The sequence below is a fragment of the Chrysoperla carnea genome, chromosome 1 (genome assembly GCF_905475395.1).
Source record: "Chrysoperla carnea chromosome 1, inChrCarn1.1, whole genome shotgun sequence".
Taxonomy (NCBI): domain Eukaryota; kingdom Metazoa; phylum Arthropoda; class Insecta; order Neuroptera; family Chrysopidae; genus Chrysoperla; species Chrysoperla carnea.
In genome coordinates this window covers 25636181-25652648 of record NC_058337.1, presented here as the reverse complement: position 1 = coordinate 25652648, position 16468 = coordinate 25636181, and the positions used below count along the sequence as shown (strand labels likewise).

Sequence of the window (16468 nt, the reverse complement as noted above, 5' to 3'; positions counted from 1 at the left end):
CATTTCTAATAAGAATTGGATTACCTGATCTGCACTTTATAATACCTTCGGATATCTTCCTGAAAAGGTTTCTTATCAAGATCATTTACGATAGTTCCCGGTCGGATAATATCTTCCAAAAATACGCCGCCCTGGGTTTCAAACCAGAACCGTTTACAATATATTTTCCCGACACGGGTCAAATGAAATATTCACTTCTTATTTGAGTCGGATCCGATAACTCGATCCGAGCTGTATATAAGTTACGGTAAACTAACAGAATGCGGATCAATTTCTGTCCTAATTTTCCAGTTGGACAAGTGTTTCATTTTAAAATATCTCTTATAATATTTCACAAGATGTTCCTCAATCGAAAGATGGTCAGTATGGAAGTTTTTGAGTGTTTAGGTGTTCAATACCTTTTTTGATCTTTAATTAAGTCTTCTGCTTCTTAATAAAATATAATTTAAAAAAATTAGTTACAGATTTTGGTAAAAATTAAGGCATCAGCATAATTATTTCTTAAATTTATGTGAAAAACTTGTCAAAGAATTTACCAAACTTAAAAATCATTTTTTTTCATTGTTTTTCAAACACAGGAAAATGCCTAAATACTATTTAGTAACAGTTAATTAATTATTACATAAATGATTAAAGAATATACATTAAAAAAATTACTAAAGTACATCTTAAGAAAGAATAACGCTTATATATGTCATTTCAATTCCGATGTTAAGAACAGATTTATGTTGCTGGGATCGAGTTATCATCCACTGACTCTTGTGATCTCTTAAAAAACCCCAATAATGATTTGAAAATATATCGTAACAACAAAACTGTAGCCATTATACAAATAAGACCAGCTGGAATAATTTTACCAGTTTGATAGAATCGAAATCCCATAATACCAGCAAGAGCGGCAATTGTTAATAATTGTACACCATACTTTGGTGGAGATTTGGATGCTTGATATGCTCCATATGATAAAAGTAGTCCAAATAATATTCCTGATCCTAAAGATGGAATCGAGCCTGTAAAATAATTACGAAATATAAACTTTACTGTTCAATGTACACAATAAGTTCATAATTTTTGGTTCAAAATAATATCACAATATTATTAGCTTTAGAACAAAAAAATGTCCAGTCAATTTTTGGTTAAAAATAAGTCGTAATCTATTTTCGTTTTAGTTCTTAATATTATCTTTTTTAAAAAACAAATGACATAAATTTTATATTAACAACTTAATTATTTCACCTGCTTTTGCATAGCCCATAATTCCTCCAGCCGCAATTGTGATAGCGAAAGCAAAGCCAATAAAATCAATAGGCATGCTTGAACTTCTTAGTTTCACTCAAAAAAATTTTAACAAATTAAAAAAATTTTTAAATGACGTTTTGAATTGTCAAAAAAAAAATAGACCGGTTTTAATCCCAAAATAAGAGTGGGGATTCGATATGATCGAGACTCTATTGTTAAGTATATGAAGTAAATTAATTGTTAAGATTCCATTAAACTCATATTCTGAATCTCATCCATGCTATAAAAAATAAAAATTTTTTCGCGGATTCTAATTTAATTAATTGTTTCTAAAATAAACATAAATCTATACTACATTTATCGATTTCGTATTCTTCATCGTTGATTTAGATGACAATCAGTTCCAATTTGTAACTACGCAATTGTTCCTCAAAGTAAACGTAAAAAAAATTACCGTATGGGTCAAAAATTAATATGGTGTTCAGATCAAATTCCTAGCACACTTATTTTATTAAATACTGGTCTATGTGAAAAATTGATGGCATTATCTTTGTTATACTTTTCAATTGTTTCAATAGACACGAAATTTGGAAAAAATTTACAATACTTTAATGGACCAAATAGATCGTGAGACAAGACGTTTTTTTGATGAATACAAACTTGAAACTTCGTTTCCTTTTGACGAGTTTACAAAAAATTTCCCCTACGAAAGTTATTTAATTTTTTTGTACAGGCGTGCACTGGGAAAGCTCTTTAGATTTTTTGAAATTTCTAGAAAATAGCATCTTAATTTTTTTAATCTGACTCATTCAATTCGATATTTAAATTAATAACATTTTGATATAATATTATATATCAGAATATATTTAGAAATAAATCTTGAAGGGATGAAAATCGAGATTTTTATTTATTTTTCTTGAAAAACGACATCAACAATATTTTTTAGCCCTAATTTCTGATGTATCTTGTTGAAACCTAAATTTTAGTAAATACAAACTTTCAACTTTTAATCATCAAGAAAATGAGAAACAAATAAGGGTTTGCACATCAAGTTAGTCTCAATCAGATCTACCTTCAGGTAATCGTGATTGCACTAAGTTTGGCTTTTGAACGATTAAAAGATAATATTTGGATATATATACTTAACATAAACATCCCTCTTATCTCCTAGCATGAATATCTCCTAATCTCCTGATCTCTCCCTCCTAACATGAATATTTCCTAAGCTCTTTATCACCTAATATTGAAAAAGATTAGAGTATATAGAATGTCCTGGTTACCAGAGTTTGCGGCCTTAAACCAGAAATTTTGTGACAACTCCTAAGCCACTATTCAAATGATCAATATTCGTATATTCGTTTAGTTCAAATTAAACATTCATTTAAGCTTAAGAAGTATCTTAAAAAATGTTCTAAAAACACAAATTTTATAAGCGTTGGCAGCAAGGAAAGAATAATACATTTTTGATTTATTATTCGTTAAATTGATGTTATCGAACTTTTTATACCCTGAATGACCCCAAGTTAAAGAAATAGAGTGAAATATTTTTCCAAAGATGTTTTCCCTTGCTAGTTAAGAATCAGTTCCGTATTAAACACTCTCTACATTTTATTTAACACCACCTCTAGAATGATGTTAAAGGGGATTGGTTTTGTATATCATTGATGGAATGAGTAAGGAAAAGTTCTGTATAATATCGTACACACAAGTAAACTTGAATCTCTCTCTCTACTTACAGTATACTAACTACTATACTAAACATAGAATGTTTTAGATCTTTATACATACAAATGTACGTAAGTACGTATGTGTATACTGTTACATACCCTCCTTGATGTATACCAAAGGCAAACTAACTATACACCTAATGTAACTGAAATGTATGTGCAGATATAGTTACATCGTCAACGATTCACAATACCATTAAGTACAGAGTGTCCTTTCATTTATTTTTATTAACAGGTATTCGCGACTCCAAGAACTGTAAGGAGCGCATATACAATAGTTCATGGTAAGAAGCGCTCGTAAATTATACATTAACAACAGTGCCGGAGATATCCCACCCCAAAAATTTGAAATATTTTTGTCAATTAATGAGAATTTAAGGATGTATGAGCATGGTAGTGGGGGCACAAATTTAAAAATAGATATTTTCAATTTTGATGATAAATTTATATTATTACTTGACGATATAAGACGAAAAGTAAGAATAAAATTTTTCGATACCTGGCTTAATTTTCAAAATATCGAAAATTGAAAATTTTGTTTAATTATTTAGCTTTCGATATTTCGAAAACCAAGACACATTCGAAAAATTTTATTCTTATTTTTCGTCTACATTCATGAAGTTATAACAAAATTCATCATCAAATTTGAAAATAAGATAAAAATAATAATTTCAACCCTTAATCTACCCTGCTCTTACATCCCTTTTATGGACGGAGACACTTAGTTTTTTTCTTTCCTAATTCATTGCTAATATGTTTACTTTCAATTAAAAATTTTTTTTAAAATTTGTTTTCATTCATTCTAAATGAAAATTATCAAAAACTTCCAAAATATGTCGTTTTTTGAGATTCCTTCATAAGAGCCAATGTATTTTATATCGATTTTTAATGACTTTTTTCTTAAAAATTTGCACGGATACCTAAGCTGAAATTTTAACCACATATTCTTTGAGTAAAAGACTACCTACAAACAAATTTTGAGCCTTTAAATCAAACATTGTTGGCATGCTCATACATCCTTAAAACGTCTTTTCCGTAAATTTCAAGTAGATTCTATATACGGTTTACGATAAATTAATTATTAAAAACAGCCTTTTTTTACATGGTGGAATATGAAGAAGTCGTAATTAATGCTTTTTAGTCAATGTGCTTTTAAAAATGTTATCATTTACATACAAAAAACTTTTATCAATATTTCTCCAAGTTTTAAGATTTATAATCTTACCAAAATTAAGAACTTTCTCAGTCTCATTATTTCATAATTTAAATAAAATTGTACATAAAAATTAAAAATTAAAATTATTATAGGTACTCAGTCAAAAATAAGAAAATACATATAATGTTATAGTTTTAACACTTAGAATAGTAAAACACAAGCTTTTTTTTTGAAAAAGAGTAAAAATAAAAATGATACTAAAACTTAAAAATTTTATTTATTAATTAATCACTCTTTTTTATGACTCTAATAATTAATTTCTCAAGACGCATAAAAGGGTGATTAATTCATGAATAAAATTGTAAATTTTTGGTATTATTTTCATGTTTAAAAATGATTCTTTTTTGTTTCGGACAGATGTCAAAACAATGTTCAAGTAACGACATATCTTCTATCTTTGTCAAAAAGTTCTGTTTGATAAAGAAAAAGGGTATTTAAATTTCTTTACATGAATAATTTTTCGGCCACTGTCCGAAACAATAGCAAATCGATGAAAAGGCCTATAAGAAAAAAATATTTATTTGACTCAAATCAATACTTTTCAACGTTTTTTATTTTGTTTCTATGGTGTTGAAGATATATTCTAACTAAAAACAGCACTTTGATTATAAATAAAATAAATTCGATAAACATTTTTTGCAGCACTTATTATGAAGGCAGAACCTTTAATGAAGGCGTACATAAACTCAATGGAAAGTTACATGGTATGATTTGGCACGCTATTTTTGTATTTAAATTTCAGTAATATTAATTTCTCGACCAATTTTGTAGTAAAAATTTTCAGAGAAAAATCCCTATATATTGCAAAATGTGAAAGTAAGCATGTTTGTTTGTTTGTTTGTTACGCTTTCACGCTAAAACTAGCGAATGGTTTTTAATGAAACTGTACAGCAATATAGCTCATACAACAGAATAACACATGAGCTATAATTTATAAAGATACATAAAAAATATAAAAAAAATAAATTTAATCTGACATTTACTATTTCAAGTGTTATGGAAGAGGGATAACTGAGATCAATAGATGGAGGCTATAAAGCGGTGGTTTTTATTTTTAATCCCTGTGAAGCGGTCAGGTGTCAAGCTAGTACATAATAAATGACTATTTATTTTTGAACAGAAGTAGATAATCAAGGTGAAATCAAGTCTTTTCCAATTCTGTGTGTTTATATTTCAAATTAGAAATATTCTCACTCCGAACATTTCAAACTAAAAAGTCTTCAAATTCTGTATTCCAAGAAGAAGCACGAATTATCGATAGTCTGCTACAATCAACAACAAAAACAAGAAGAAAAACATCAAACCAATCAGAAAATCCAATATAATACAACTATACCCAACCATTGTATAATACAAAGAAAATCATACATTTAATATGTATAAAGGTGATTTTATACAAGTTTCCAATAACATTTTTTAACCATCAAATGCTTTTTAAATAATATAGTCATAGATTTTCAGTATTGTGGAACACAAATAACGTTTTGCAAGGGAAAAATTTTTCTATACTTTTCCTACATCATTAAGCCGTATTAAAAGTATCGAAAAACCGATTGAACTTTGTTTGGTTTGACCTTCAAAAAGTCCACATAAATAAAAACTAACAACTTTATTTTGAATTCCTTGGAGAATTGGAATGTAAATGTCTTTTATTGTTACTTGATTCTCTATTCGTTTTTGACATTTTTATCATGGTGGAAATTTTAAAAAAAATCACCTAGTATAAAATGTATTAAATCGTGAAGATTTACCATTAAACTATTTTACTTGGTACGGGACATACGTCAGATAACAAGCATATAGTCACGCCAGGAGATAGTGGTGTGCTGTAAAGGCATAAGTACATTGGGGGGTTGTTTTTAGGTATAGAATTTTAGTAGTATACACACAACTGTATATCCCTTTTGACTATCATGTGCCCCAATATGTATAACACAGTTGTATGGTAGCTGTTAGGTATTATATAGCTCTTTGTATATTCTGTTTTAGTGATGGTACACGTAAATACTTGGTGATTTATTTTTTGTGGCTGAGTTTTTTAATCCGTCTCCAAGTTGTTTTTTAAACCTAGGCGTAGAAGAAAATGCCCAACACTTCCATTAAGTATTCGTTGTGTGTCAAATGCCAGTATGCATTTTTCTGCTATAGTTTCTATGGACGTAGTCCTATAAAGTAATTAATTTGTTTATTGGCAAAAAGGTTTATTAAGAAATTAAACGTTATCAATAACAAGAACTTTGGAATAACAATGTTTTATACAAGCCACAACAGCAGCTGAACTAAACAAGTAGTTACGGGAATGTGGAGATTAACCTTGCCTTGTATTCTTCTAGGTGTCTCTGGCTTTTTTTACTCGGGTAGAAACACCGCTCTTTTAGCGAAGATGCACAAAGCTACTTCGCGAAAGTGTGGAGAAGGGTTAAGAAAATTCCCATTACAAAAACCTTTAAGAAGTAAAAATCTCAAAAAGCATTAGGTATATTTTGCTAAAAATCTCAATAGGCACTTCTTAGATATTATCTTTAGTTACATACATATTTACAACTCTAAATCCCAATTTGAAGAGATTCTAGAAATGAACAAAGAGTGTATAAAATGTCGAAAAAACTATTTTTTCTCTAATAATCTCTCTAAGCTGAACAAGTTTTCTTAAATCATAGCTAAGAACACTCTCGATCTATTACCTTTCATTTAAAAAACTGAATCAAAATCAGTTCACCCGTTTGGGAACAACAATGCCACAGACAGACAAACAAATATAGACGTTAAACACATAACACCTTACCCGATTGAGTTAGGAGTTAAAAATAGAATCATTCAGAATATTATATCATCACTAAATTTAGTTATACGATAGCTTCTTTGTATTACTCCATATACATAGTAAGTTTATACTACTTGTGCTATAGTACCAATGTGTCTGTCTTCGGGCTGCCAACAAGCAAACAAACGGGAAAGCTCTGTTACAACAGTCATTCTATACGACGTATACCTATATCCTAGTAACATTTAACCGCAAGGTAAAATGCATCAATCCTTATAAAGTCTACCGTATGTGTAATTAAAAACATTTAACTAATATCATTACTCCCCAAATAATATTTAATTCTTTTAAATCGACTTGTTTAATTTCCGATAAAATCTTGCAATTTTTACTTTGAAACTTTTTAAAAATTCGTTTTTGTTAATTTATGTTGTTTGGATTTTTGTTGATGTCTTTCTATGCACCTTCAAACATTAATTCCTGTTCCTACATAGGATTTATACTAGAATTTGAATACCTTGAAATATGATCTTCAAACGTCCTTCTAATAAAAAGAACGAGAAGTGTGAACACCCGGTAGGAACTAATTGTAGCGCTTAATGTTTTATTTACAAGATATTTTTCTGAAAATTTAAGGTATTAATTTTAGAAGTCAAATACCTACTCGTTTTATTCTTTAAAGAATTTAATTTTCTTGCTACTTTTACTTTTTACTGTATTAATTAATTTTAGTACTAGTAAAAAAGGCGCCTGATTTAGTAGTCAACCCAATATGTGCGTACATTACATTTGATTTGATCAGAATATTTATTACTTTAAATCTTTATTATCTTCTTCTAATAACTCACTTCCTCACTCTTCTCACAACTCATTTTTTTAAATGAAAAAAACATAAAATGAATCGATTACAAAGGTTTTAGTTTTCTAGACAACCTAGGGGAAAATGGTCGATTTTTGGTGTCGTTTATTATATTACACTTTTCTAGGTTTTACCTGCCAATCCGTAACCAAATCAGAACGTATGATAAGGAACATAGTTCCAAAAGATGCTTAAACCTGTTTGTATTAAAGTTTGTTCAATATCCATAGAGCATAAACGAATTATTTAATGCAGATATACGCATGATATAAACAATTTGAAATAACATAAAATTACATGGTCTATACAGACAGTAGAAATTATAGCGGAACGGTATTTAAGAAATTTTCAATTGCTTAAATTATTGGTTTTATTAACGAAATTTCACACAAAATAACCGTTGCTGCCAATATGATACAAATGTTTTAACTGAAAGATAGTGTAACCATGACAGAATCATTTTCTTCTATATATATCAAATAAGAAACAGACTGGCTGATTCACTGAATGATCGATCAACGCACAGCTGAAAACGCGGGTTTTAGAAGTAAAAAATGAAAGCAAGAAAATTAATGTATGTGTTCATCGTTTGAGAAAAGCGGAGCTCCATGTTCGAAAGCCGCGTTATTTTTTAAGGAGATGGAAGTAAAGATGAAGTTTAAGGAGCCGATTAAAGAATAGCATGTATCTTCAAAGTTGGCATTGTTTATATTGCGAGTAGTTTATAGAGCGGATGTATGAGGTAAAGGTAGGTTCTTTAAATGAATGAATGGTTCACTAAATGAATCATTTACGGAATCCATTAAAATGAATCAGTATCACGAGCGAAGAAGTGGGCAAAAGCTAGTGTTAATATAATAGGCAAGTGATATAGATATGTATTGAATCGTGTATGTACTATTAAACCTAAGGTATAAGTGTGACTTTGGAGACATCAGGCATTACCAGATGTGACAAATTTCATCAATTTGATATCTTTAACGAATAAAATACATTTAACATTGATGTTGAAAACGTTTCTTGCTGCTTGTTACTCGTAGAAGCAGTAAGTAGTGGTAGGTTTTGCATTATATACATTTTATGATTCCTATGAATCATCAGTAGTAGGAGCAGAAGCAGCAATGTATAGTATCTCAGTATACCAAACAAATCAGTAAACGTTCACTGAATACAGTATTTTTAAATCGGTATGACACGGTACGGTCATATTGATTGATATTTAATTTTTCTAATCAAAATCTGTGAGTTATATACCAAAGATGGCGATTGAAATCAATTTTTTTCAGAATAATCTGAAATAATTTTAAAACTATACATAGATAAAAAAAAAACTTCTACTTCGTTCCACTTTCCTTCAATTTCTCCATTTTTTTTTTAATCAATAATTTTGGAGACCCTTGTTTGACAACAGAGGTGTATACTTTAGAGGTTATATACGCGGATTGTATGTAAAAAATACAGCTATCAATACGAGGCACTTTGGAATATAGTATATTACACATCTAGGGAGCAAAAGTAAAGAATGTCTAAGATCTCATGTTCATTCATGACAAACATGAGATCTGAGGCATTCTTTACTTTTTCCCGTGGTGTGTATATTATTTTTCTCCCCGACTTCATTCTGCACAGCGGGACGAAAGTTGACACTTTATGCACTGAGGTAAGGAAAATATTTTATTGATTTTATATAAATTCAAAAAATCATTTATCGTAAATATTTCTGTAAATATTAGTTTTACAGAAGAAAAAAAAACAGAGGATAAATTATTATGATCAAAATTATCAGTTTTTTTTATATTAAAAGTGCGTGCCACTTTTGGCAGTCTTTTCAACATCTTAATGTTATTATGCAACGATTGGCGCAGAGTCGAGTACGTACACACAGACATCAATCAACGTGTTGTGATAACACGTTGTCCTGACCATGAATCGTAAAGATATACTGAAATATTCGGTTTCGGTTTTCGGACTGATTACAAGAACTTTCTTCCTATAGTGGGAAGTTAATAAATTAAATAAATATAAAGTTTGGTTTTTCTTGTAAGGCCATGAAAAAGTCTTCGTAAGATCAAAAATATTCTATTTTTTCGATGCAGCAGTATCGTCTTATACCAGATAGTACTTTAGATACTAATGTAGATATAGAGATATATAAACTGAAAGCACATTACAGATACAATATCCAACATCATCATTTCTCATGATCATCATCGTCATGACATCGTCACCGTCATCATCTATCAGTTGGTAGTACTGCACGACTTTACACCTAACACAAAATTATCTATTTCAATAATATCCAAAAAGATATCAATGATTTTTTAGATATCTTAGTCAAAGACAGATTAGATATCGACGATATAACGTCGATGTTCACCCGACCATCTGATAACCAGATAATAGATACGTTTTACGAATGAACGGTTCTTGTCAACCATGTATATATTATTATTTTCGTAATTAAATTATCTTCCTTCTGATATCAATTTCGATTTGTTAGTAAATCGGTGTAGATCTGTTCATATAATATGAACAGGTAGCTACACCGATCTGTTAACCAATCTTAATTGGTATCAAAACAATAATAATTTATTTAAAAAGATAATGGTATAGCCTTGCATGCAAAAACCGTTCATCGAAATTGCTTAAAATTATGTGTGATACCTGTCTTGGTCTTAAAAATTTGAAATACCAAGACCAAGACTGCAAGATCGTCACTGATTTGGCTCATCACTAAAAGGTAAGTAAGGTAATAAAGAAAATTGAAATTTTGAACGTGGCTCGTATTTCGGATTTATGGATTAACTCGACGTCCATAAATTCCACACACAAACTTACAGCTTTCATTTTTTTTAAATACAGAGGTACCATAAAATGTAGTATGGAACGTAGTATGGATCTTTATAACATTTTTAAGGTAAGCTGAATCACAGTATTTGGAGGCACAGTGCCTTTTAATAAATTCTAAAGTATCAAATAGATAGTTCGTTTTAATTCGATTAAATGAAAAATTAAATCGGTTTTATAATTTGTCTCTATCTCTATCTCTATCGCTATCTCTATCTCTATCTCTATCTCTATCTCTATCTCTATCTCTATCTCTATCTCTATCTCTATCTCTATCTCTATCTCTATCTCTATCTCTATCTCTATCTCTATCTCTATCTCTATCTCTATCTCTATCTCTATCTCTATCTCTATCTCTATCTCTATCTCTATCTCTATCTCTATCTCTATCTCTATCTCTATCTCTATCTCTATCTCTATCTCTATCTCTATCTCTATCTCTATCTCTATCTCTATCTCTATCTCTATCTCTATCTCTATCTCTATCTCTATCTCTATCTCTATCTCTATCTCGATCTCGATCTCGATCTCGATCTCTATCTCTATCTCTATCTATAATAAATGCTAAAGTGAGCATGTTTGTTTGTTTGTTTGTTTGTTTGTTTGTTACACTTTCATTTCACGCTAAAATTAGCGAATGGTTTTTAATGAAACTGTACAGCAATATAGATCATACTTCAGAACAACACATGAGATATAATTTATAAAGATATATTAATAAAAAAAAATATTATTTTAATTTGACATTACCATAAATTACTGATTTCTGTAGTCAATCCAAATATTTCACGGTCATCTTTTCTGATATACTCAATAAATTATTACGACTAATACCTATATATTTGAAAAAATTCTATCCTCATCAAAAAGAATCAGTGCCTATCTAACAGAAAGTGTTTCGGGTTAGTCTGAAAGCAAACCAGTTTGCATGCATCATTTAAACTGAAATCAATAATGGTTCCACTTTAATATGAGACCACAAACCACAAAGTTCCATGCAAAAATGGATTAAGTTTTATTCCAAATTTTCGTAACAATATTCATTTGAATACGAATGTTTTTGCTAGTAGCTCTTTTTATGAGGCTAAAATAATATACCTACGAATACAATATATCTAACGAAATTCTGATTTATTCAAAATATTATTCATTTACACTGAACGGATATAACAAAACAAAACAAAACCAAAGTATGATGTAGCTAAGGTGGTAAATAGTGGGTGGGTGGATGATACAGAAGAAAGGATCATCATGAAATGCTTATATAAAATAAAACGATTCATCTCTAAATATCCTTACAACAAGAACGGTATAAAATGATCTAACTCCATCTAATATGTATACATTTTAAAGTATACGTTTACAATAGGACTACAAGAATAATTAATAATACCTCAATGGCAACAAATCTAATGTAAAATATTGTCGTGATAATGTACCTTGAATCATTGCTCTGTTTATTAAAATAGTTTGGCCTTAAATCCACTATTCTTAAGAATTTTTTAATTTTAATCGATTGTGAAGTGTAATATTTATGATTAAAGTGAACATAATTACAATGCAATTGGCCGATAAGTATAAAAAAAGACATAGTTTCGTGCAGAGGCGGATTATCCCTCAAGCAAACTAGGCATGCATATAGAGACGCAGGGTTTTTAAACAAAGAAAAAAAATTATTAATTAACATACAATTAATTATGAAAAGGTACCACGGATGTAGTATTCATAGACAACCAATAGTATAAAATAAATATTTATTATCTATGATAGTAATTATAGTTATTCCTAAATCTAAGGAAGATACCTACTAATGCAATATTAATCTAAAAGTTGCATATTTAAACTTTTCATGGCAACCAAATCATAAATAATTATTCAATTATAATTATTTGTTTAATTTTCAGTGAAATATTTGATAAAATTAACAAAATTTACATTTTTTTTTTTGAGTTTGAGCTATTAATAGATATTCAAAATTTTTAAATGTAAATAATTTACAAGCTGTAAATGTAAATATATTATTATAATACACAGGCGCCCATAAACGACTAAGGGTCGACGGCTTTAAAACTAAATTCGCCCCTGGTTACATGTTCATTTAATATTTAATAAGACAAAGAATTAGGAAGAAATAAAAATTATTTTTTATCCTTTATTGAAAATATATAAACAAAAAAAAGTGCAGCGTGTATATTAAGTATATGATATACACACTACGTCTAAGTATTATGTACAGTAACACGAATGCTGTTACAAATAGTGCTTGTATATATGAGTATGTTTTGTATACTCGTTTAGTTTCGATGACAATTCATTCATTCTTTTTGAACGTAAGTATAACCTGATTTTCCCATCGCTTCCACCATATTTGATATGCATGCCTTTTTTACTTTTAAGAAATAAATTTACAAAAAAAAAGTCACTCACACATGACTATTCGTAAAAACTTGAGGCACTCATATCAACAATGATTCAAAGCACCTCAAGCTTTTAAGTTTGCAAGTTTGCAAGACTTCTACAAAATTATTAGATATATTATGGAGTATTTATTACTTCTATGAAAAAACTGATAAATGTATAACGACATATATTTCTGTTCATTGTAAATTTACTTTATATTATATTCACTGTTATAATCGTGATTTTAACGTTGACGGTACATTTTACGTTAACAAGTAAACACGTTTGTCGAAATAAATATTTGCACCATAGAGTATTATTCACCAGTATAGATAGAATGTATATTTTATGGCATACTTGCCGAATATACCCGGCCCGATAAAGAATCTTAGAAATTTCGCTTTATTTTGAGCCCTTGGTCCATTATTTAACAATAACTTAGTAAATTGAGAAGTATAAAGAGTACAAATCCCTCTCTTAGGCAAATCAAGAACGCCAATATTCGATAAGGTTCCTCTTGATTTTTTTCAATATCCATATTAGATAATGACAATATCCACAGATACCTAAACGTAAAAGAATTATTAGATTGAAGCCAACGCGTTTATTTGGGACTGTTGATGTTCTTATATCAAGCTCATTTGCTTGAACCAAATTCAATTGCTACCACGTTGAGAAGTAATGGCGGTTGAAGAGAGTGTAAACATCTATCTTCATAGTATAAACATACAAAATATCATAGAACATATAATCTATTTTAAACTCCCGAACCAAAAAAAGGAGTGTTATAAAGTGGACCGATGTGTGTGTGTGTGTGTCTGTCTGTCTGCCTGTCTGTCTGTCTGTGTTTGCTATAGTTCTTAGCTATGTTTCAAGTGCGAGCTTAGGGTTCCGTAACCGAAAGAACTAAAAAATAGGCAGTGGTCCTCAAAATCGGTTCAGTTTGGAGAAAACTCTAAAGAAAAAGAAAATTTAATGGAGAGTGTTCTTAGACATGTTTCAAGTGCGAGTTTAGGGGTTCCGTACCCGAAAAAATTGTCGGTTTTTTTTTTAATATTGTGAATTTCTCTTGTATATCATTCACAGCTATAGTTCTCTAGAAGAAATTCCTTTTTTGTCATTTAATAATGTTTACACCCTCGGCAACTGCCATACAGTGATTTCTATGGTATCTAAAAGTCGCGAATAATTGTAATAATACCTCATAAATTTTACCAGTAAACATTTTTTAGTCCCCTCCCATGTAAAACCTATAGCTGCGCGTCAGTAAATAGTTCAATAAAATCATGTAGATACTCTTATTACCGGTTAACTGTCAAACTAAAATTTATTTAACAAACATATTAATGAGTAGCATGCCATTTTCATATATATTTGTTTATTATTTGCTCAAAGGTATACAATAAAGGAGAAATTTTGCGTCGTTTAACAATAAACTTTCTATCCACAAATTTAACATTCTACATAGCTTCCACTTAAGTTCTATATGTACAGCATTTATAATAACTAACCCGTGGCTGTAACCATACACTTGCTATATATATAACAACTTATACCATATCCTATATAGGCCCACTCTAATATGTGCAAATATAGTGTGTCTAGAATTATACTCATTATTTATTTATTTTAAAAACCGATTTTTCGCTGGTGTTAATATATTTGCCCAAAATTATAAATTTTTAATTATTTGGATGCGGTTTTTATGCCAAACAACCTTATTTATGTTTTCATTTGAGTCGTGCTGGTTTAACTTAATATTTCAAGAGTCTCAGGCTATGATCTTAATCCTTTCACGAATATAAAATATTTTTGATGTGAAAATTTCTTTGGGATGGGGAAAAGGCTTTAATCTCTCGTGAGGGTTGAATCGCTGCTGGAATGCTATTGAAAACCCCTCCGATCGAAACCAAACCTGGGCGAAAATTAAACAAAATTTAATAGTTAAATTTTTTTTTATATATACCATAGTTTTTGAAATATTGATGCCTAAAGATTTATAGAAAATCATTTATAGAAGAAATACTTATTTTCTTAACACAAATGCCACTCATTCCATCACTTTAAATGTATTTTATGGAAAAACGAGTACCGCTTGACATAATTTTCTTTATAGGAACAGCTCAAATCTATAAATTTATCAAGGGGTATTAAAAAAATTACCTGCACATAAAGGGCATTAATGAGAATACATATACAAGATTTAAAGATGATACTAAAAAAACTTGATTTTTTGGGAAATTCTTTAAATGATCATAAAACAACAATCCACACAAACTAAAAGAAAAATAAAACCCCAAAGAGAAAAAAAATATGTAACATTGTAACATACACCTTTCTTTCTAAACAAATCACATATAAAACGATACAACTTGAAGCCTAATAGCGTATTATTTATTTATTTAACATTGTCTCTCTGTTAGAAATGCTTTAGAAAACGGTCTGTATATTTTCAATGAAAATGATATGTTCAGTTAAAAAGTAGCATTAGAAATTGTCACTAAGTCCTTTTATTACTGTTCATAAGCTTCTTTTTTTTGTATACTTTTTCCATCAGCATGTGGAGGCTCTGGAGCCTGTGGGTCCGAGACTACAACTACCGCTAGCCTGTTGGCATAACATTGACACCCTATATACTTATAGCTCTCTGGTATACTAACTAATAGTGGCATAGATACAACTATATAGCTCGTCGTTTTACGGTGTACAAACACACACAAATACACACATCAGATTGCTCTGTGATGTGATATTATATAACAGTGAAGTAACAGAGTAGCACACACATAAGCAGTACAGTAAAGCAATGAGTGAGTGAAGTTGTTATACCACTAACCAACAACAGTCACTATACATACATACATACAGAATAGTAGTATACAGGGTGTTCTATAATTGATGCAGAAAAAAGTTTTATCAGTAAATGAAGCTTATCAAGATAAATGGAAAAGCTCTTTACCAAATTGCGTTCTGAGGACTAATTCGGGTGATATGGCTATGGAAAAAATAGAAAGATTTGTGAATTCACAAATCAATCAAAGCCATTAAAAGTAGTAGATGTCACTTAATAATATAGAGAAAACTATCATAAAACTATAATTGATTGTAAATTGATTAAATTGAGTAAGAAATACTGAAAAAAATATTTGGTTGTCTTTATTTTTATTTATAAATTTTCTCACCAATACAGAGTTGCCACCTATCAAAGTTGTCGTATTATGCTAAGACATTATGTGATACTGATCTGTAAATACTAATATTAATATCAGTGTATGTACTAACATTAATATACAATGTAATCCCCACATCATAGTATAGAAATGAATACGGTGATATCTCCTACATCTAAGTGTCTCTGTATGGGTGAGATAATTTGATAATTAAATAAAGACAAAAAATATTTTTTTAGAATTCCC

At 29.5% G+C, this 16468-nt stretch overlaps 1 protein-coding gene across 1 annotated transcript; it reads right to left on the bottom strand.

The window, feature by feature from the left end:
• Nucleotides 1-702: 702 nt before the first annotated feature.
• Nucleotides 703-1313, bottom strand: LOC123305539 (transmembrane protein 14 homolog). Its single transcript, XM_044887290.1, has 2 exons — nucleotides 1237-1313; nucleotides 703-1010 (listed from the first exon to the last, which is right to left on the bottom strand). Exons 1-2 carry the CDS (start codon nucleotides 1310-1312, stop codon nucleotides 724-726), a joined length of 363 nt encoding a protein of 120 aa, XP_044743225.1. The 5' UTR covers nucleotide 1313; the 3' UTR covers nucleotides 703-723.
• Between the last annotated feature and the right edge of the window lie 15155 nt (nucleotides 1314-16468).